Source organism: Halichoerus grypus, chromosome 15 (assembly GCF_964656455.1).
Source record: "Halichoerus grypus chromosome 15, mHalGry1.hap1.1, whole genome shotgun sequence".
In the NCBI taxonomy this organism is placed as follows: domain Eukaryota; kingdom Metazoa; phylum Chordata; class Mammalia; order Carnivora; family Phocidae; genus Halichoerus; species Halichoerus grypus.
In genome coordinates this window covers 18385385-18407241 of record NC_135726.1, presented here as the reverse complement: position 1 = coordinate 18407241, position 21857 = coordinate 18385385, and the positions used below count along the sequence as shown (strand labels likewise).

Genomic DNA, 21857 nt, shown 5'->3' with positions numbered 1-21857 from the left:
GGACCCCGGGGGACAAGGGCCAGACCCCTGGGCCCTGCCCTACAGACCTTTTCCCCTCATGAACCAGTTGGGGGGAGGAGGGCTATGTAGTCACCTGCCCCACTTCATGGAAGCCCTTGGGCCTGGTGCAGAGAGCCAGGGAAGGGAGACTTCTTTCTACTTAGGGCAGGCTAGAGCTCACAGCCTTGGGAAGTGAGATTAGGAGAGAGGAAGAGGAAGGGATCTTGGGTAGACAGAGCCCACACACTTCATTCTAATTGTTTTAATTGTCTGGTTTCTCTCTGGACTGGGAACTCCGTGAGGGTTCTGACCAGTAACTGGCACACAAAGGTGCTCTACACATAGTCACTGGCTAAATGAATAAGGACTTTCCAGTTGCATTTCTGAGTTTTATAGATGGGAAAACCAAGGGCAAGGGTGAGAGTGGGAATGGGTCAGCATCACACAGCTGAGTCTGAGGTGAAACCGGAAGCAACAACCACCTCTACACCATCCTGGTCTGGGGAGGCTCAGGACTTGGGACAACAGCTAGGGGCCTGCCCCCCAGGCTCAAGTGTGGCTGCTGCCAGCCTCTGCCAGCCTTTGCCAGAGGCCAGCTGTGAGGGTGTGGGCAAAGACAGGAACAGCACGGGCCAGTGGAGGGCCGGGGGCAAGGCCAGGTGAGCTCTTGGGCTTGACCCACAAGGCCTAAAGGACTGTGTGTGTGTGAGAGAGAGAGAGAGAGACAGAGATGAGAGTGGGGCTAGGAGCAGTTCGTGCCTTCCAGAGGAGCTCTGTTCCCTCCACCACACCGTCAGAAGCTGCTGCCCCCCAGCCCCAGGAAGCAGAGCACGTAAATAGGGTATAAATACATGGCCAGTGGGAGAGGCAAAATGCTAGAAAGCACACCCCAGCCCAGCTGGGTCTCTACCACCAGGACCCCTGCCCCTTGAGTCTGTGTGAAAGCCAGGCCCTCAGACCCAGGCAGTCACCCCAGGAGAAGGGAGATCCCCACCAGGACCCACTGAGAGGTAGACAGCGTGAAAGCTGAAGGAGCACCAAGGGGCCAGGTGGGGGAAGGGAGAGACTGGAGTATGCAGACACCCAAAGCCATCTCATGCAAGAACAAGTTTCTACTCCCAAACCACCCCCCATCCCCATCATGCTCAGCCTCCCTCCTGCCCCCAGGCTTCCGCTCCGCTCAACAAAGAGCTAGAGGTAGGAGGGCAGACTCAGTTTGCTTGGCATGCTCCTGCTGGTCCCTGGGCACCAGAGAGGGTAGCAAGGGACACAAAGCCTCTGATGTTGCCACTCCTACCTCCTGGGATGCTCCTGCCCTCCCAATTCCCCAAGAAACACCCAGGCCATGGAAGCACAGAACAGTCAGCTTCATGTTCTGGGAGCTGATCTGGAGCCCTCGTCCAGGGCCTCTGCCTGTGGCCCTCGCCAGCATCAGTCAGGCAGCAGGCGGCCCAGCTCTGCCTCATCCAGCCGGTTGGTGGCCATGATGTGCTCCAGCTGCTGCCGGTAGCGCGCCAAGTCTTGCATGAAGTGGGGCACCCGGGTATTGTCCAGCACCCCATGGGGCCGCAGGTGGTCTACATCCTCATAGGACACCTGCAGGAAGGAAGCTGGGCCTCAGGGGCAGCCAGACGTAGCCATGGCTTTCAGGTAGCTGGCCCCAGCTCTCCACCAATGGCTCATGGGCCTCTGCTCCTGGAATGCCTCCCTCTGGATCCACTCCCAGTATTATGTACCCTGAGGCTTAGTCCTGGGTGTGTCTGCTCTCCTAACCCCAACCCAGCTTCTTCCCTCACCTCCAAACCTAGGTATCCAGCTGCCTCCTGAACACCTTCCCTGGGATCTCCCTCAGGCACCGCAGACCCCACACCCACCGCTGAACGCCAGGGTGCCAGCTTCTGCCAGCCCCACGGTTCCCCCGTCACGGTTCTCTAGGTCAGCTTGAGGGAAGGGACGTGGAATATGTCACCCTCCAACTCTGCAGCTCTGCAGATTCCCTGTTGCTTCAGGTGAAGTCCACCTTTCTCAGCCTGGCACAGACACCCAGAGCCAGAGACTTGGTCCCTGGCCATTTCTCCAGCCTCCTCCCCCAGACTTTCCTGACTGCTCCCCTGGCCTGAATGCTCACCTCCTTTGAGATGTGGTATCTACACATACACCCGCAGTCTAGGTCAAGTACCTACTTTTGGCTGCCAGGCTGTCACTTCTCCTTTGTTCACCTCCACCCAGGTCTCCCCACCAGAGAAGCCTGGCACCTAATCCTCAGTCGGGCAGCCATCAGAGGCTCAGGGAACACTGCCGGGAGGAGAGCTGGCTGGATCTCTAGAGGTCCGTGGCCCCTCACCTTGCCCAGTGAGGTCAGCAATGGGAAATCGATGGTCTGGCGGTGCCGCAGAATGCGCACGATGCCATCCAGGTACACCTGATCCTTGCTGAAGCAGCCTGTGGGGCACGGGAGGGCTGTGAGCCCCTAGGCCAGCGCCCCCCCTCCACCGAGGGCCCCGCCCCTCAGGGCACTCCCCCCCATCCCGCACGCCCCCAGGCCTCCTTCAGGGCACCTCCCCCCAGCCCGGCGCGGGCGCCCACCGGGCAGCGAGGTGTCAGTCTGGCCGCGCTTGGCGCGCACGCAGTACTCCCAGCGCACGTCGGCGTCCTGCACGTAGCGCGCCAGGTCCTGGAAGAGCTGGCGGAAGGACATGCGCGAGGCGCGATGGATGGTGTAGTAGAGCAGTGCGGCGCGCCACAGAAAGGGCTGCTTGCGGAACAGCACGCTGTGCAGGCTGGCCAAGCCCTCCTCCGTGGGGTTCGCCGGCCGCAGCCCGTACTGCAGCCGGCCCTCGGCGCTGTGCCACGGCTGCCGCGCGTTGTTCACGCCCCGCAGGTAGTGAGTGCCTACGGGGAAGGCGAGGGGAAGGAGGCACTGGGTAGGCCATCCAGGGGACCAGCCTGCGGCCATGTCCTGCTACCTCCTACAGAACCTCTAACCGGTGACAGTGACGGTGACTCATGGTGACTCACGCATACTCCAGCCCCTCAACTCAGGCTCTCCCGCAAGTTCTCCCCGCCCCCAATACACACTCACCCAACCCCAGGAGTGGGAAGACCCTCCTCAGGTGAACTCACACCCAAAGACTGAGAGTCCCACACACCAGAATCCCTCCCCACCCATCCAGGGCTACACACACAAACAACTCTTCCAAACTCACACTGCCCCCCACGTCCCTCGGAGAGGTGCAGGAACTCACAAACCACCCCAGCCCCGCATCCTGCATGCCCCTATCAATTTGACAGTCATGCTGATGATCCCAGCGAAAACACCTTTTGCCCAGAGCTATAGGATTCTTGATGAGGAGAGATAGACAGAAAGGAACAGTAATTAGTGTCCCATGCTCTCCTTTTCAGCTCAACCTATCCCCTCCTAAAACCTGGCTTTGTGTCCTCAACTAATTCCATTCCTAGGATCTGGCCTTCCACCCACCCTGGAGGGCCTCCGTGTTGGCGGGGCTAATGGGACCCTCAGAGTACTCCCTCTGGCCTGTCCGGGCCTCAGCAGCCTTGTCCCCACTGTCAAGGGAAATCAGAGAGGAAGTAGAGAAGTAGAGGGAGGAAAGGATACCCAAAAGGAGCAAGAGATGAGGGTGAGCCCAGAGTGGGCAGGCATGTTCTGGCCTACCTCTGTGAGCCAGAGGGAGGAGGTAGCTGCTCACGAAGGGAAAGGGCCCGTCCTCCGGAAGGAAGGGGAAGAAAGAGAGGGGGTGGGGTTACTGGGGCCCCTTGCTGCCCCCCACCCTGTCCCAGCCCCCCTCTCATCCTACCCACCCACCCACCTACCCACACCCTGACCTATCTCGTGCCGCAGCATGCCCTCCAACCAATACTGGCGGGCTCCAGTCAGGTTGATGGCCAATGTTGGTCGGCTGTTCTCCACCATCATCACTGCCTGGGACAGCAGGTCTTCACTCAGCTGCACCACAACCTGCGGGTGGTAGTGAACCTAAGCCATGGGCACCAGCCCTGGGACCAGGATGCAGGTGGACCCACTGATGCCACAGGGCAGGCAGGCCACACACCCTTCACCACCTTTGCTCAGAGCCAGCTGCCACCTTATTGGGACAGGGGCTTGCCTGGGATCACGAGCTGGCCAGGTGTGGAGCTGGGCCTGGCAGCCTGGTTTGGGGCACACAGAAGAGGGGCCTCGAAGACAGGGCTAGCTCACCTCCCCAACGCAGCCCTCCTTCTGCATGTATTTGCGAACAATGGACCAGATCTGGCACTTGGTCAGCAGCTGGCCCCCCGTTGCAGCTTCAAAGTGTTCATAGGTACCAAACTTCTCCAGGACAGCCTCAATGATGCCAACTGCCTGCACATAGGGTTGCGGTGGCTGGTCAGACCAGGCCTCTTGGGTGATCAGGACCAGGGTGAGGCAGGCAGGCTGGACTGACCTGATGGATGAACTGTCCAGAAGCCTCACAGTACTTCTCCAGCACAGCCGTGGGCATGGGCTCCTGGTACTCGAACTGTGGGTTGTAGGTGTAGTGGGACTGGAAGAACTTGTCCCGCTCTCGGTCCATATTGGTTGGCCTCAAGGCCACCAACATGCAAGGGCTCTTGCTGGCACCATGGCCCGCATCCTTTCGAGTCTTAGCAATGTGAGGCAGGGAGGCTGCAGACCGCAGGGTGCCCCCGCCTGGGTCCCGTCCCCGTGCAGGTGGGCCCCGACCCTGGGTGCCACCCCCCCGCCGGCCAGTACTATTTACAGTATAGGTGCTCTCACTGCGACGCATGTGGCCACGGGGGCCCAAGTGCAGCTCTGAGAAGGGCTGCAGCTCAGGCTGGGGCCGCAGGGCTGAGGGGATTGACAGAGCCAGAGGCAAGGCCAGGGACTGAGGCCAGGGGTACAGCAGTGTCCCATCTCGGTCTGAGGGCTTCAGCCTATGGCCCAAGGATGAGGGACTGCTTGGTGGGCTGGGGGGTGCCTGTTCATACACTTGAGCCCCTGAGTCCAGCACCATTCTGTCCTGGGGGTCACATCCAGCCGGGTCACTCCAACTCCCCACACTGTCGACTTCTGGGAACACAGAAGGGCATGTGGAGGCCAGTATGAGTGGGTGTGGCCTGAGCACCAACAGGCCTTGTGCTCCACACTGCCCTGGCTGGGTGCCTAGTGGGCTCGGGGCCTGCCACCAGGGGTCTGGGTAGCTGCCCCTCACCCCCATCCCCGTGTCCATTCCCTCCAGCAAGCTTACCCAAGGAAGCTGGACTGGGGGAAAGGAGGAGGCAGAATTTATACACTCATCTAGATGGTGGTACTGGAATCCCCTTGGACTATGAGCTGCTGAGAGCAAGGCCTGAGCCCCTACTCATGATTTTAATCCCTGTGCTCAGCACCCATCTAGACTGGGAGCTGGTATAGTGTAGCCCCAGCTGCTGGGATGAAGGATGAGGGGGCCTCACTACCTTCTACCTGCCTTCCAACTATGGCATTTTCTCAGTCTCATCCCTCCCCTCCCACCTGGCTCCACCACCTCCTCCAGCTCCGTTGGCCTTAGTCAGGTTGAGTGCCTGCATGCCCCTTGCTTATGTTAGTCCCTCCACCTGGAACGATCTCTCTCCCCTCTGGGTCATCTGTTTAAATCCGAATTAGAATCAGCTTTTGGGGGAGCAGAGGGAGACTTCAGCACATTCAAGCCAATCCTTGGTCTGTCTCCTATCAGAGGCCTCTTTCTAATGGTCATCCAAGGTCGGCATTGGCAGGTTCACCCCTTGCTCTGTACTAGGGCTCAGAACAATCCAGTCTCTCCCCAGAGAATGACTGAAGGCTCCAGAATCTGAACTCCTTTGCCTGCTCAGGGACACAGTTCCAGCATTTCTCCAACACCATCAATCTCTTCCTCTCTACTGGATTCTTTCCAGCAGCATAAACACATGCTGTTATTTCTGTCCTAAAAAAAAAACAAAACCAAACCCTCACTTGACCCCACACTCCTCTAGCCCCACTGCATCTCCCACCAGCTGCTCCTTATTGCAGCACAACATCCATCTGTATGCAGTCTGATTCCTTCTTTTCCTCTTATGTTTCACTCCAGTTAGGCTTCTGTCCCCACTTTCCATTGAAACTGATCTGACCGGGGCGCCTGGGTGGCTCAGTCGTTAAGCGTCTGCCTTCGGCTCAGGTCGTGATCCCAGGGTCCTGGGATCGAGCCCCGCATCGGGCTCCCTGCTCAGCGGGAAGCCTGCTTCTCCTTCTCCCACTCCCCCTGCTTGTGTTCCTTCTCTCACTGTGTCTCTCTCTGTCAAATAAATAAATAAAATCTTAAAAAAAAAAAAAAAACTGATCTGACCAAGGTCATCAATGATCTTCATATTGATTGGCGCACTTGACATAATTAATCATGTCATCTTGGAAACATGTTCTCCACTTGGCTTCTCAAATACACTCCAACATATTCTCCTACCTCACTGGCTGTTAGTTCTTGGTCTTTCTTGCTCATCATTCCTGTGGACTTGGAAACTTCTATGGAAACGTCTCTACTTTTCTCCATTTATGCTTACTCCCAGGGTGATCTCATCTGCTTTCATGATTTTAAGTACATCAGCCCAGACTTCTATAAACTTCCGACTAGTGTTGCCAGTTCTCAATACAACATCTTTACTTGAATGTACTTAACAGGCATCTCAGACTGAACATGTCCCCTATCTGGAATGCTTTCCCCCAGATAACTGCAGGGCTCACTCTCCCATTTTCCTCAGATTTCTGCACAAATATGTTATTAAACAAGTCTCCCTAACACACTCTCTATAAAATAGTAAACCTCCTCTTTCCTCGCCACCACGATCTTCCCTTCTCCACATTATTGGTTTCTGAAGCAGTTGTCACCACCTGAAGTACAGTATATGTCATTATTATCTGCTTTCTCCTTTCGAATATTCACAGCTGTGTCCCCAGATCCCAGAATAGTACCCGACCCAGAGCAGTTGCTCACTAAATGGATGAACCCAAGAGCACTTCTCCTTCTCAGAACTGGAATCATTCCTTCCCCGCATTATGTTTCCATATCTAGTTTTGATCCCCTGCCCCCACCTCCCTTCCCTCTGCCTAGTGACCAGCTGTTTGAAAAGTTCAGGCCTCAGACTTCACTCTTCTCAACTAACTACACTTTTCTGGACTCCTCACTGGTCTCTGCGCCTCTCCCTTCATCCCCACCCCCCTTCTTTCATTCGACCTACCTCTTCGCAATTACCAAGAATACGCCTGTTTCTTTCACGTCTCAGGTTCTTTTGCCAAGAATGCCCTCGCAATGTCTCCTTGTAACAAACTCCTAACCATTCCTCAGGGCTCGGTTTAGGTCTCACCTCCTCCGGGAAGCCTTCCTGGCGTCTTGGAGGTTCCCAGGGTCTAGGGGGCTTCTTTACCACCCTAAGCTGTCACTGTCGGAGCCTAGATCCGTGTCCCCACACCACCCCCTTAACTGCCTCAGGGCAGGGACGGATCTGTTTGACCCCCATCTCCCGAGCACCCAGCTCTACTTGCGGAATGAATGAAAGATGGCTGGGGAGGAGCCCAGACACAAGGCGGAGTCTGGTGACAAATGAGAGGGTGTGGCCTACGCCAATAAAAAACTCTCGGAGAGGTAACGTGGAAGAGGAGCCAATGGGGACGGGGAGATAGAGGAGGGGCGTGACCTGCAGCCAATAAGTGGCGGAGGATGGGGCAGGGGGCGTGGCCAATGGAGGGCGGAGCCAGAGGACAATGGAGGGGGGGGTTCCCGGTTAGATGAGTAGGGGTCGTGTCGCGTGCCTTCGCGGCCTCTAGGGGGTGGGGGGGTTCCGTCCGCGTACCGCGCCCCCACCTGTTCGCTCCCCTTCTCGCCACCGCCGTTCCCGCTCCGCAACACCAGTCGCCAGCCGCCCAGCCGGCGGGAGCCGATCGCCGGTGACGCACGCACTCGGGCGCGCGCACGCTCACGCGAAGGCGCGCCTATTCACGTCAAATTCGGCGGCGGCGAGCACCCGAGAACACAGCTGTGGGTGGAGCCAGGCAGAGCAGAGGGGGGCGGTGTCCTCCACAAAGTCACGCCCCTGGGCGCGGCGTTATCTTAAGCCCGCCCCCTCCACGAGGACCCGGCGGGTTTCAGCGCTTCAGGTACTAGTCGGCCTTCAAAGTCAGGGCCTCGACACACAAGCTCACTGCCCTGGCGCGGATAGATGGGGCTGAAGTCCACCTATGGCGGCAGAAGCTCGGTTACTTGGAACCCAGTCCATACCGGGCTGATGTCAGGATAGGTGAGGTGCAGCCCATATATGAGGACTGGAGCCAGGATACCTTAGGCGTTTCACTGAGCGTGGACCCCCTAATCATCGCACTTTTATTTTATCCCCCCTTCCCCCAATACACAATTCAGGCGTCCGGGGGCCGTCCCTGTATCCGGAGGGCAGCCGGGCGTCAGGCACAGGGCCCCGAGGGAAGGCAGGAGGACAGCGCAGGAGCAGGCGCTGGGACGAGGCTGAAGAGTGCGCGGCGACCGGCAGAGGGCGAGGGCTGTGGGCCCACCTGCAAGGAGCTGAGTGCGGCCAGGCGCTGCTCCCGCGACACGTCCCCGCGCAGGTCCAAGAGGGCAGAGACGTGATCCTCGCTACGGGGACCCCAGAGAGCTGTGTGTCAGCTCCGCCCCGCTCTTCCCGAATCCATCCTCCCCTCCCTCTCCCCCCTCCCCGCACCAGAACCACTCTTCGCACCTCACGTCTGGAAATTTTTGTCGCAGGCCTGCCACCTCGAGGCCAAGCAGCATGGGGTCGCGGAGGTTCAGCAGATCCCGCAGAGCGAGGAGCACTGGCGCGCACTGAACACTCTCCTCCAGGCCCTGAGCACCGCGGGGTAGGTCTCGCGTTCGCCCTCGACCTCCACCCAACCACTGATATTCCCGTTCATCTGCTCGCCTAATGAACTCTCACCAAGCCAAGGAAAAGTTCCCGAAGCTGGGCCGCGTCTTGCTGCAGGCGCTCGGCCGCCTGGGTCCTCTCGTCGGCTCCTCGGCACACCAGGCGGCCCTGCATCAGCGCACGCAGGTATTGCAGTACTACCGTACGTTCCGCCTCGGCCAGGAGCAGCTGCGGAGAGCGCAGTGGGTTCAGCGTGCTTTTCCCATGGGGCTTCCCTACTCCCCAGCCTTTCCCTTAAACGCACCTGGGCCGCAGGATTCCTCACGCGCCTAAAATCCTGGCAGAAGCGCGCCGTCCGCTCGCACACATCGTCCAGCAGCTCTGGGCTCGACAGCCACCGGCGTGAGGGCAGAGCCGCGAACAGGGGCTGGGGGTTGGGGCAGAAATGGGGTCGAAGGAACGATCCAGAACTAGCATTCCCCCTGCAGAGATGCACACCCATATATGCTGCATCTCCTCCCCCCACCCCAATCCCCACTTGAAGCCTTACCTGGAGCTCCGCCAGCAGCGCCTCCAACACCAGGCGGCAGATCCTCCTCTGCAACTCGTCCAGCGCTGTCTCCACCGGAGCCAAAGCTCCTGAAGCCGCCCCGTCGGGCTGTAGGACCGACACGGAGGAGCTGGACGGACCAAAAGTTAAGGCTTCAGGACCAAGGCCAAGGCCCTCGCGGTCGTCCGTTGTCTAGCCACTCTGACGCCACCTAGTGGTGCAAGTGTGTGGCGGGAGGGGGCAAGAATGGCGGCTCTCTGCACTTCTGTAGATCTAGGGCTTGGACTGAGGATGGGAGTGGTGGGCTCAGACAGCTAGAAGGAGCCCAACCAGACCTGCCTCTAGTTCGCAGTGTGACTTCGAGCAAATCATGTCTTTTGGTTTCTGTTTGGGTAAGGGAAGAGTTTAATCCCAGCCAGGAGGGATTCAAACTCATCATTAACTTGTTTGTTCTCTCTGCCCCCACCCCAAAGAACATAAGACCCAAGAGGAAGGGGATTTTTTTCTGTTTTGTTCACAACTGTAACCTCAGACATTACGTGGCACAGAGTAGGGCCTTGATAAGTATGTGTTGGATAAATGAATGAATGAATAATTGGTACTGTCAGGCAAGCACTGATAGGTACTTCACACCTGTTATATGATTCTCAGAATGTACCATTATTACCTACACATAATACTGATAAGAAAAACGAGATTCAGAAAGATTAGGTAACTCATCCAAGGTCACACAGTTAGCAATTAGTAGAACTAGGATTGGACTCTCAGAGCCACGTGAGTCTAAAATTTCTGATGACCTAGTGTGGGCTGGGTCCATACCTAATTGGGGTTCAGTCAGGGGTTCTGTGGGGGAGGCTTCTGGTACCTGAGTGCTGACTGGTGGTTGAGGGTGGCCAGTAGGTAGGGCACATAATGAGGGGCCATTGCTTCCCCCCTGGCGTGGTCTCGGGAGAATCGGATCAGAGCATCACTAAAGCTGCAAAGGGCAGAGGTAGTTCCTGTACCTGTCACTCTGGCGCCCCCACAACTTGAGTCCCTGGTACTCCAGCCCCACCTCCAAGAAACCCAAGACGCTGTTTTGAAGAAGCCCTTTCCCCCTGGTGTGCCTTATTCACTCAGAGCCCCCTTGGGCTGCCCCAGGAGCAGGTCTAGGGGCTGGACGTGGGTCAGTGCCTTGGCAGACCTCCTCAGGAATGTGCCCAGTTCCGAGAGCGCCATGCCCTGCACCCGCTGCTGCAGTGACTCGCTGACCAGGCTGCTCACGCGAATGTTCTCTTCCAGGATCTGCAGACAGCAACGGGTGGCCATCAGCAGAGTCCTAGTCCTTTTCTCCTCCCCTTTCCCTCTGGGGGCCTCCCACCTGCCTGGCCTCTTCCCACCCACCTGCAGCACTATGGCCGGCAGAGGTGAGTGGTAGAAGCCAGAAGAGTCTGTGCCAGGTTCCTGCTCTCGGTTCCACTCAGCTACCTCCCCATCCAGTGCCTTCTGCAGCCACTGGGCCACATTTGCCTGGAGGAAGGGGCAAAGGGGGGCAGGATGTAGCAGAGCACTGGTATTGCTAGAGACAGGTAGACATGCGACTCTGCAGATACAGGCCCACAGCCGGTGGCAGAGCTTCTCTGTGCCTGGGCCCCAACTACTCACCTGGATTTGGGCCACAAATGTTGCCTCCAGCTGTTCAATGTTCTCCGGGGTCAGGAGGGGCTCCAGCTGAGACACGTCAGCCTCGGGCCCCAACTCTAGGCTCCCCATCATTTCTGGCCTGCAGATGGGTAGCCCAGTGTCACTGTGAGCCCCCAGCCTCTGAGGCACCCACTTCCCGATGGCCCGAGGGTACTGACCCCAGGTACACACGCAGTGCCCAGTGCAGCAGGGTGAAGGCCTCAGCAGCCCCTAGCTCAGGCCCTCCCAGGAGCTGCTGCAGGCAGCGGCGCAGTCCGCTGTGCAGGGTGTGGGCCCACAGCCGGACCACCTTGTAGTGCGGTGGGCAGCAGGGCGCTACTAGGGCTTCAGCTGTGGCCAGCTCGGCCGGTAAAGCCACCCGCAGTGCCTCCAGCCACCCTGCCAGGGCCCCCGGCTCAGGCAGGAGAGGCGTCCCAAAGTGGGTCCTGTCCAGGCCCTCCTGCAATGCTTGCAGACAGCGCTGCCGCCAGCCCCTGGGGGCCAGCTCCAGGGAGGCTGTGTAGCCAGCATCCACCTCCGCCACACGCACGGCAGCCACCAGCCGGGCTGGGTCCTCCCGTGCCAGCCGCCCTGCGGCCCCTGCAGCCGCCTCCACCGCCTGGCCCAGAGCCTCAGCCAGGGGGCCCAGCCCCTCGAAGACTGGCAACTCCAGGCCCCCCAGAGGTGCCCACGTCTCCTCTTGCAGCTGCTCCAGCTCCCGAAGGCACACATATGCCTCCAAGAGCTGCCTGGCATCAATCAGGCTCCGCGCGTGGGCCACTGCGGCTGGCACTAAACAGGGAGGAGAGGAAACAGCCCTGAGTCTCAAACCTCCCCCCATACGACGGGTGCAGCGGTGGGTGCTGAGGCCCTAGGGCTGCAGTGAGGTGTAAAGTGTTCAGTAACCAGTACAGCAGAGCACTGACTAATCTGAAAGGACCCAGGGAAGGGCCTAGAGAACCGGCGGGCCAGGTGTAAATTTTTGAGCTGATGGAACAAGAGAAAGGAGGCAAGGCAGTGTGGAATTCGCAGGGCCATGCTAGTGGCTATTAAATACTTCAATAAGTTAGCAACCAGGGCGGTCAGAGCCACTTGGCTGAGTCTCAGTCCTGATTCACACAACTCATACTTGAGAATCCCAGAATGAGCCAATTTGTATCCTGCTTCATACGCCATTTGAAGCCTGAAGTACTCTCTGGAAGGTCCCTGGTGTGTCCCTCCATGCAATCTCCCACGAGTGCCCCAGCCCCTCGGTCAGTGATGGGTGTTTATTGACTAACGGTTGGGGGGCTGAGGCCCAGGGCCCCCGCACACTCACCTGCCCAGAGCCGGGGCAGCAGCTGAGACAGGACCTGCAGCTGCTTGTGCTGTGCCACCTGCTCCCGCAGCGGTCTGAGGGTCTGCGTGGCCTCCGCCGCACCCTGAAGCAACCCGTGGGCCTGGCCCAGGGCCTCACGGGCGCCCTGCACGGCCTCGGAAGCCTGGGCCAGCTGCCACACACCCGTCTTCACGCCCTCCAGGTAGGACTGCACCACCGACTGTGGGAGGGAGGCAGCCAGTGAGGCCTGGCCAGTCCTACAGCCTGTCCCCGGCACTCCTTTCCCCTGCCTGATGCCCACCTTGATGCGTGCTTCCAGCGAACAGGTACGCTGAACCTCACGGCTGCGGTACTGGCCCAGTCTGGCCAGCTGCTCCGGCCGGTAGAAGATCCCCGAGGCCCATTTGAGTGCTGCTCCTCGGGCCAGCCGCTCCGCCCTCTCCTGCTCTGGCCACTCAGGCCCTGGGCAGGAAGAGCCTGGGCAGCCTCGTCAGTTGGGCAGGGCCTACAGGAAGTGGCCCGAACCTGCTCCCCTTCCTACTTCTCAGCCTGTCCCCTAGGGCAGTCCGACCCATTCCTCTTGCTGCCCTATAGAGCTCCGGCCAGCCCTGGCAAGGAGGATCCAACCCCACCATTCCCATCTTTCTTGCCACCATCCCTCCCTCAGCCCACCCAGAGGGCTCATACCAGGGGGAAGTGAGGGCTGCATTTCGTCCTTCGTTGCTGAGTCCATGGCAGTCCCTCGAGGAGCTGGAGATGAGGTAGGAGTGGGGGTGCTCCTGTGAGCGGTAGCCTCAGGCTAGGCCCCTCTGAGAAGGAGGAGGGGGGTTCTTGTCCAGCCCCCTCAGGAAATGTTGGGGAGACTGGGTTTCTCAGTTTTGCCCCTGCAGACACCAAGTGAGGCAGGGTAGGCACAGACCTCTGCTGGCCCCAGCTCCTGCTCTGAATTGCAGAGGACAGTTTGGTACAGAACTCACCAGGCTTGGCCAGGCATCCAGTTCTTTCTCCTTTGAAAATAGCCTTGGCCTTGAGGATGGCCCTCTCCCCCAGTCTTCAGGGCAGAGCTGGGTATTCTCTTCACTGGCTCACGAGGCCTGGGTGGTTCCAGCCCACACCTCAGCATGTAGCAGAATTCTTCTCCCCAAGGAAGCCTCTCTACCACCTCCCCGCCCAGGAGCACCCTCCTCCATCCAAGGCCAAATGCCCAGAAAGGAAGGAAGCTGAGTCTCTGGCCTTTTATTCCCAACAGGAAAGTGCATCTGCAATGTGGGATGGGGTGGGGAGGGCTGGGCGCAGCTTCCTTGGGGGGAGGGGGTGTGCTCCCTGTAATCCCTGAGTCCTGCCCAGCCCATCCAGGACCTCTTCGTGCTCAGGACACAGGCGTGAACTAGACGGCCCCAACTTGGGATGGAGAACGGTGTGCAAATATGGGTGTAGACAACATCACAGTAGGAAAACTGTGTTGATGGCTCCTCAGAGGAGGGTAATGCACTTCTGCAGAGAAGTGAGAGGCCACAGGCTATTGTGAGGAAGGCGTGTGGTGGGTGGTGGTGAGGGAGGGGTAGAAGGGCTAGGAAAGCTGTGTTTGTCTTGAGAGTTAAAGGGGGCCATGGAGAGGACCACCGGGTAGTAATAATATAGTGGGCGCTGGTTACCACCCAAATCCACCCTTCAGGACAACACCACTTGTTCCCCTAGCTGCCAGGAGCGTAGGTTGCTGAGGTGTCACAGCTGAGTCTCTCGGTCACAGTTAGGGCACAAAGGCCTGGTAAACTTGCCTGAACATGGACCACCTTGGAAGGCCCACCCCAGTTTCAGTGGACGGCCTGAGGCCTCTCTTATAACTGCATCACAGTTTAAGTCCCCCTTCTGCCCAATTTTGCATGTCTTACTCCCTTACAAGGATGGATCCTCATTAAACTTCCCTGCAGGCAGATCCCTGTCTCAAAGTCGGCCTCCCAGAGATCTTGACCTAAAATAAACGATAATAAATAATGATGGTATCAAACATAACAACGTGGTACTAGCCAACACATAATCTTTCCTACCTTCCAGGAACTGCTCTAAGTGCTTTACATATATGTACACCTAGGTAAGCATGTTTGCCTTGGTGGGAAAATTGTTAGACTCCCTGGTCTCTGAGCACTGCAGTGTTGAGACAAGAGAAAGATGAGGCTGGGATCAGGGAAGGGGAATGGGAATGGAGACAAGTGGGCAAGCTCGATGTAGTTAGTGCTTGCTGTTTGGCAGGAAGTGAGAGACAGGAATAGGGTCAGTAAACCCAAGACACTGGGACAGCTTCTAGGAGCAGGTTTGGGGAAACACATTGGGTTCATCAGGCAGCGTGGTCTCCTCTTCTGAAATGGGGACAGGTTGGCCAGCCAGGAAGGTTCTGGTGGCTCTCCCTTCTCTACTGCCGGGACTGCCCACCGACTTCCTCCACCTCTCCCTGCACCCTGCCCTCTCTCCCGGGATCCACGGATTGTTTTCGTCCTCTTCGGCGGTTGGATATTTGCTGATGGTCCCCGAAGTTTTGCTGCCGTGTCCGCAGAGAGGAATTGCGCCGGGTTCCCTGGGAGGGCGCGGAGCGGAAGCGGAAACAGCGACGCTGGCGCCGGCGGCCGGGTGGCCAGGAACGGAAGCGGAAGTGGCGGCGGCGCCGGCCTGGCCTGGCCTGGCTGAGGGGAGGCGGCGGGCGGGAGCGATGGCGGAGGCCGGGCCACAGGCGCCGCCGCCCCCGGGCACCCCAAGCCGGCACGAGAAGAGCTTGGGACTTCTCACCACCAAGTTCGTGTCGCTTCTGCAGGAGGCCAAGGACGGCGTGCTTGACCTCAAGCTGGTGCGGCCTGGGCTAAGAGGCGACCGGGAGGATGGTGGACCAGGCAGGCCTGGACCGGTAGTGGGAACCCCTGGGGCCGTCCAGCTGAGCCCTCAGGGAGCAAGCCGCCATTGGTGTGCTTTCTCACAGGAGGGAGGCCGGGAACTGTTTCATTCATTCGGCCGAGGCCATTGGGCGTCAGCTATGTGCCAGGCTCTGGGCTGCAGGTGCTGGTCCTCGTGGCCCTCCTCGGCTGGTGTGGGAAGGCATCAGAACATCAGTTCAGACTGTGCCAGGCCTCTTCCTGCCCCGCGGTCCTGATCTTTGGCGCCTGGGAGGAGGGCTGGGACTCAGGCCACCCCTTTTTCAGATCACTTCCAGACCAGATTTCAAGGTAGCTGGGGGGACACCTGAGAGTGGGGCTGAGTATCCTGTGCTCTGTTCTGTCTGCCAGGCAGCTGACACCCTTGCTGTGCGTCAGAAGCGGCGGATTTACGACATTACCAACGTGCTGGAAGGCATCGGGCTGATCGAGAAAAAATCCAAGAATAGCATCCAGTGGAAGTGAGTGGGGGCGCCTGGGAGGGCAGTGGCATCTCTTACCCAGAAGTGTCAGGGGCGTGGGGAGGAGGACACAGGAGAGAGCAGGGGCCATGGGACCCAGAGTTCCTGGTAGCTCCTCTCAGCCTCACTCCCTGGGCTCAGGGGTGTGGGGCCTGGCTGCAATACCCGGGAGATTGCGGACAAGCTGATTGAGCTCAAGGCTGAGATCGAGTTGCTGCAGCAGCGGGAGCAAGAACTGGACAAGCACAAGGTGTGGGTGCAGCAGAGCATCCGGAATGTCACAGAGGACGTGCAGAACAGCTGATATCCTCCTGGTGGTCCCTGCTCCCGGGGAGTGGGCGAGAGGGGCCCTCTAGTCCAGCTGGGTTTGCTCTGTGGTACCCTAGACACTATCCTGCTCGGGAGGATGATCCTGCAGCTCCTGGCCAGGTCCCTGCCTTGGCCTCCCTCCTCAGACTCAAAGCCCCTTCCCCAACCATTCTTGGCCTGTGATCCTTCTCCATGTAGACCCCAGGCCCCAGGATTTTCTCTGAGAGCTTGTATGTCAGATCTCTGCTAAAGAGCTGGGTTTTCTCTGTGGTCTGCCATCTGTCACCATAGGCAGGGCATCAGCCGTTCTCCTTAACCCCCACACCTTGGCCTACGTGACTCATGAGGACATCTGCAGATGCTTTGCTGGTGAGCAGAGCCTGGGTAGGGGGCAATGGGGGTGGGGCTAGACTGAGCCACAGCCCTGAGCAGTGGGCTCAGTGCCCAAGGAGAGTTTTGTCTCTTAAGAGGGTTCCTTGGGCTTGCCCAGAGAGGAACCAGGCAGGGTAAGTCCTGGGTTTGAGGGTCATTGGGACCCCATGGAGGCAAATCATACTGAAAGGGTACAAGAATTCTGGGCTGGGTCCCTGGGTCAGTCCCCATCTGCAGTGTTTCCTGGGTTTGGCTTCTCAGGCATGACAGAGGCATAAGGGGGACAGAGCATGTGTGTACGCTCTTGCATGCTTGTAGCCAGAGAACAATGGTGCTCACTTGCAACCTGTTGTTAGTTGCGTTATAGATATAGGAACTGTTCCTTCTCCATCTTGCATTCTCTAGACTGGTTTGGGGAAGGAAAATTGGCCTTGGCCTGAACATCTACTCCTAGGGAGCAGCCCCATCAATCAAGAAGTGAGATTGCCCAGCAATCCTTCAGTCCACATGTTTGAACCCAGATTTTCTGGTTACTGACCCTTGGGCTCTTGGGAGGAGAAAAGCTTTAGTTTTTTGCCCCAGCCAGTGGGGGGTTGGGTGAGGTTTACTGTCCTAAGACACCATGATTCCCTTCCTTGCTCAAAGGGATAGGCATCCCCATTCTCAGATTAGATTGAGCCCATGGGCCCTGACCCATCCTTGTCATTTTAGGAGATACCCTTCTGGCCATCCGGGCCCCGTCGGGCACCAGCCTCGAGGTGCCCATCCCAGAGGTGGGTGCTCAGCCCAGGCAGGCGGGGTTGATTGAGGGCGGGTGCTAGCTGTGGAGCCCGATAAGTCCCGGGTGGGGCAGGTAGGGGGAGGCCTGGGTTTGGGGGTTATCTAGAAGAACGGGCAGCCTAGGGTGGGAGAGGACACTGCAGCCCTGGCCCAGGGTCAGGCAGGAGCCAAGCCTGCTTCTAATTCCACCTGTCCCCCATCCCCCACCTCCAGGGCCTCAATGGACAGAAGAAGTACCAGATTCACCTGAAGAGTGTGAGTGGCCCCATCGAGGTGCTGCTGGTGAACAAGGAGGCGTGGAGCTCCCCGCCTGTGGCAGTGCCCGTGCCGCCACCGGAGGATCTGCTCCAGAGCCCTCCTGCCGTCTCTACCCCTCCGCCTCTGCCCAAGCCTACCCTGGCCCAGCCCCAGGACGCCTCACGCCCAAGCAGTCCCCAGCTGACCACCCCCACCCCTGTCCCTGGCATCACCGAAGCCCAGGGGGTGCCCGGTCCAGCAGCTGAGATCACAGGTGACGTATAACAGGCAGCTGGTGATGGGTGACTTCTGGGGCCCAAAAGGCAGCACCTCTGTACTCAGTGTTGGAAGAGACCTTGTGGGGGTTGTCCTTTTCCTGGTCTCCAGCTGGCCTCCCTTTGCTATGGTCGTGAATGAGCCCTTTTTAACAGGGAAGCTCTGAATGTATGAAGGGGTATTAGTGGGGATGGTTTTCCCCGGGTCCACCTGGGTCTCTCTTCCCCTGGCAGCCCGTCTTGAAGCCTGGCACAGCAGCCACGTCATCCTTGAGTCTCGCTCCTGCAGGCCTCATGCCTCTGTGTTCAGGGGCTCATTGCTAGGTTACCTCTGCGTGGGGGACTGGCGGTGCCCCTCTCTCCTTGGGAACCGGGCTCTTGTCATCCCGACTGTGGCTTCTAGCACAAAGCTTCGGTATCCTCCTTCCTGCTCCCAAGTGACTGGGTTTGGGGGATCTGGTTGCAGTGAGCGGTGGCCCTGGACCGGACAGCAAGGACGGTGGGGAGCTCGGCTCCCTGCCCCCAGGCCTGGCAGCCCTGGACACCCGGCCACTGCAGTCCTCCGCCCTGCTGGACGGCAGTAGCGGCCCATCCGGACCCAACCTTTCTACCTCCTTTGAGCCCATCAAGGCAGACCCCACAGGAGGTGAGTGTGTGGCCCCTGAGGGACAGGGAGAACCCAGCCGCAGCCACTGCTAGGTCAGAGACACCTGGGGCTGGAAGCCAGCTCGCTTGTCTCCTCGGCCAGAGCTGGCCAGCCCGCCCCCCGCCCCCCAGCAACCCTTGCCTTGACCCCAGAGCTCTGCCAGCCTGAGTGAGGAGCCTGGCTGCCAGCTCAGCACCGGTGCCCCTTTGCCCCCCTTCCCGAGCTACCCACAACTCCTGGGCCCCTCTCAAGCCTTGCCTGCCCCCCCCCCCCCTTGCACTCAGGGGTCAGGAAGGCATAACTGCCATCCTGGGGAGGGGGCTGTGGTAAAGGCCCTCGGGCTCCAAAGGTGGGGCAGTGCCTTCCCAGGGGAGGTGACATTATCTGCCTGGAGTCTTCTTTCCAACCTGCGATTTGGGTGTTTGCGTCTTCCAGGACTCGTTCTCCTTGGCCCACAAGCACTGCTCAGTCTCTTCTCACTAAGTGACGCTTTGTCCTCTGTGTTCCCTCTCTCACGTTCACTGTGTCATTTCTGTTTGGACTCCTTGGGCAGGTCATCTCTGTTCCATTCCGTGTCTTGGTCTCCTCGTCCCCCTCCAGCATTCAGGACCCTTGTACCCCCACCCCCCGGGACGCTGGTGCTGCTCTGGAGACATTGCCTCGCCCTGACTGCTGCCTCCAGCACGTTTCTGGGTGATTCGCTCTGGCGCTCTCTTGCTCCATGGTGTTGCTTTCTAGCTCCTTTGGCATTTATGATGCCAACTTTGGCTCTTCTCTCACCGGCTTTTTCCGTCCTCTCCCTTGCATGCCTTTATAAACATTGTGCGTCGCAGGTCTCTGTCTATTGCACACCTGTGGAGGGCTCCCATTCTGGGTAGATGAATCCCTAGCCTCTGGCTTGCCTAGGTCTTTGTCTGAACTCCACACCTGTGTCCGTGTGCTTTCCTCTGCACATCTGATGGGCACTTCATTCCTGTATCATTAACTGAAGCTTGCTTTGCTATCTCTGTGTGTACCCTCCTATTGGCCCTGGTCCCTCAGGCCTGACACCCGCATGTCTCTCCACTTCCATCTCCTCGCTTTTCCTGCTCTCCATCTGGCATTAATTAACTGAGTTTTGTCTCAGACATCTCCCATCACTGGCTTCATGTATCCTCAACACTCAGGGTCACTGCTGGCTACCTCTACCCTAAATTCTTCAGCATCCTCCTCTTTACCCCGACTAATAGGGATCTGTCTGCAACACAGGTTGAGTGTGGCATTTCTGTGTTTGCAAAGTACCTTTAACGCTTCTTAAGGCCTGCTGGATGAAACCACAGCCCCTTCACCTGGTATATGAGATCCTCGTGCGCCAGCACTCCTCTCCAGTTTCGTTTTCCTCTGCTTCCCATGTGCCTCCTCCCAGTCAGACGTTTGTAGCAGACTTGTCACCCCATAGCACCAGCCCCTATTAAGTGTCTGCCTCCTCCTCTGCCAAGTGCCCTGGTCCAGGGTGTGGCCTTTGAGCCTGGCATTGAGCAGGTGCTCAACGAGGGCAGGTGTGAGTGAGGAGACAGGCGAGCTGGCTTCCAGCCCCAGGAGGATACCGAGCTGGCTTCCAGCCCCACTCTACCCCTGCACAGCTTGAGAGCCACAGACTCCTGGCTTCCCCAGTCTTCCCAGACAGAGACCATCAGACAGGGCGTACCTACTGAGCCCATCAAGGGAAGGGTCTGCTGCCCTCTAACTTCTGAGTTAGAAGGGCTGTATCAGTCATCTACGATGGGCCTTTCGTACCCTGGGGTCAGCACTAAGGAACTCACATCTAGCAGGGGAGACTGACAATGCCAGCTTGGCCTGGGGCAGGGCCTCCATCTCCTCAGCTGTGTGGAGCCCCAAGACAGGTGGTATAACATCTGAGGAAGGTGGAGGCTAGAGTGGGACCAGACTGGATCTCTGTGCCCTTGAGTATGGCTTCCTTGTCTTTCAGTTCTGGAACTCCCCAGAGAGCTGTCAGAAATCTTTGATCCCACACGAGGTAGGTCTGCATTCTTCCATGGGGTAAGGGCATAGCTCATTGGGTCTTACGGTTGTTTTCTCGCACTTCTGAGGACCTATGATTGTGCTTGGTACCTGGGCAAAGAGTAAAGTTCCTGATGGGTGGCTAGGGGGGTCCCCTTCATGGGCTTTGGTGGGTGGAGAGCCAGGAGCCAAAATGTAACTGAGCTCTCCCTCCCTCCCCAGAATGCATGAGCTCAGAGCTGCTGGAGGAGCTGATGTCCTCAGAAGGTGGGTAGCCCAGGAAGGTGGGAGGTGGGGGTGGGCAAGGGGGTTGGGCAACTGCTGGGGGGGCGGCCTTGGCCCAGAGCCTCAGCCTGGTGCTCTCTGCAGTGTTTGCCCCCCTCCTCCGCCTTTCTCCACCCCCTGGAGACCACGATTACATCTACAACCTGGACGAGAGTGAAGGTGTCTGTGACCTCTTCGATGTGCCTGTTCTCAACCTCTGACTGACAGGGACATTCCCTGTGTGGCTGGGACACAGACTGTGTGACCTGGGGGCTGCCTGAGGACCTCCCCCACTCTACCCCTGCACAGCTTGAGAGCCACAGACTCCTGGCTTCCCCAGTCTTCCCTCACTGCAGTTCTGACCACGACTCCCACTCCTGCACGAGCACCTGTACCGTGCTAGGAAAGCAGGGGAAAGGGGCTCAGCCCCCTTCACCATAGAGCCAGAGTGTTTGCCTCTCCTTTTCGGGGGCTTTCCCCCACCTCATGCCCTCTCAGAGCCCAGGCTCGGCTGCCACTCTGGCACAGAACTGAAGACCTGCCATCATCTGCATAGGGCAGCTTGTCCAGCCCCACTGCCCTGTTGCAGCCAATGCCTCCCACTCTGAGGAGGGAAGCCTAGGGTGGAGCCAGACACTTGCCAGCACCACCCCTAGCCTCCTTCACTTCTCCCCACCCCTGACCCTGCAGCTCCCCCTGGACCTCTCCCCTGTACCCCCCATCTGCTGGGCCCTTAGCCCAGAGTACCTATAGGTGGTGTGGGGGGTGAGGTGGGGGGCTGCTAACAGGAAGGAACAGAGAGATCTTTAGCTAGAAATCTGGACGGGTGAGCCCCTGAGGATTGGCCCAATCTCCTGCTGCCCTGTAGCCCCCCCCCTTGTTTATTCATTTGCCCTCATTTAGAGCCATTTGCAGAGATTTAGAAAGATTTGCAGTAACGAACGGATTCCTATATAAAGATTATTTTTATACTTTTTGCAGCAAAAGGAAATTGTAATATTTGTACAGTATCCAAGTGAATAAAGACCATGCCTAAGGCTATCTCTGACCTCGTTCTTTCAGGGCCCCTCCCTGGAATTCGGCTGGATTGGTGGTGGGACCGGGCGGGTTACCTTTCTTGGAAAGGGAGGTGTGGCTGCTCTGGCATCCCGCCCGCCCCGCCCCCCCCGCCCCCCCGCCCC

General features: G+C 58.5%; 3 protein-coding genes across 8 annotated transcripts; 1 reads left to right on the top strand and 2 right to left on the bottom strand.

The window, feature by feature from the left end:
- Positions 1–247: 247 nt before the first annotated feature.
- Positions 248–8007, bottom strand: MATCAP1 (microtubule associated tyrosine carboxypeptidase 1). 2 transcript variants are annotated; one of them, XR_004924458.2, is made up of 8 exons: positions 7851–8007; positions 4443–5068; positions 4217–4360; positions 3844–3976; positions 3674–3725; positions 2587–2892; positions 2345–2442; positions 1555–1596 (listed from the first exon to the last, which is right to left on the bottom strand). XR_004924458.2 is itself a non-coding variant. In XM_078063018.1 (7 exons), exons 2-7 carry the CDS (start codon positions 5010–5012, stop codon positions 1432–1434), a joined length of 1416 nt encoding a protein of 471 aa, XP_077919144.1. In that variant the 5' UTR covers positions 5013–5068; positions 7851–8007; the 3' UTR covers positions 248–1431. The 2 variants fall into 2 exon arrangements, 1 of the variants encoding a protein (XP_077919144.1); XM_078063018.1 differs by lacking the exon at positions 3674–3725 and having other exon boundaries at positions 248–1596.
- A 342-nt stretch (positions 8008–8349) lies between these two features.
- Positions 8350–15049, bottom strand: EXOC3L1 (exocyst complex component 3 like 1). Of its 5 annotated transcripts, none has more exons than XM_036115097.2 (14): positions 13388–15044; positions 13098–13294; positions 12712–12887; positions 12411–12630; positions 11272–11884; positions 11075–11192; positions 10814–10939; positions 10614–10714; positions 10296–10406; positions 9431–9560; positions 9185–9307; positions 8953–9108; positions 8737–8861; positions 8350–8633 (listed from the first exon to the last, which is right to left on the bottom strand). In XM_036115097.2, the coding sequence occupies exons 2-14, from the start codon at positions 13141–13143 to the stop codon at positions 8444–8446; spliced, it is 2235 nt and encodes a 744-aa protein (XP_035970990.1). In that variant the 5' UTR covers positions 13144–13294; positions 13388–15044; the 3' UTR covers positions 8350–8443. The 5 variants fall into 5 exon arrangements, with proteins under 5 accessions (XP_035970990.1, XP_035970993.1, XP_035970989.1 ...); XM_036115100.2 differs by having other exon boundaries at positions 12712–12872; XM_036115096.2 differs by having other exon boundaries at positions 13098–13160.
- Positions 15050–15060: 11 nt separating this feature from the next.
- Positions 15061–21717, top strand: E2F4 (E2F transcription factor 4). Its single transcript, XM_036115117.2, has 10 exons — positions 15061–15249; positions 15683–15792; positions 15934–16095; positions 16427–16470; positions 17185–17246; positions 17467–17764; positions 18232–18411; positions 20381–20428; positions 20635–20679; positions 20782–21717. The coding sequence occupies exons 1-10, from the start codon at positions 15115–15117 to the stop codon at positions 20895–20897; spliced, it is 1200 nt and encodes a 399-aa protein (XP_035971010.2). The 5' UTR covers positions 15061–15114; the 3' UTR covers positions 20898–21717.
- The last annotated feature ends 140 nt before the right edge of the window (positions 21718–21857 follow it).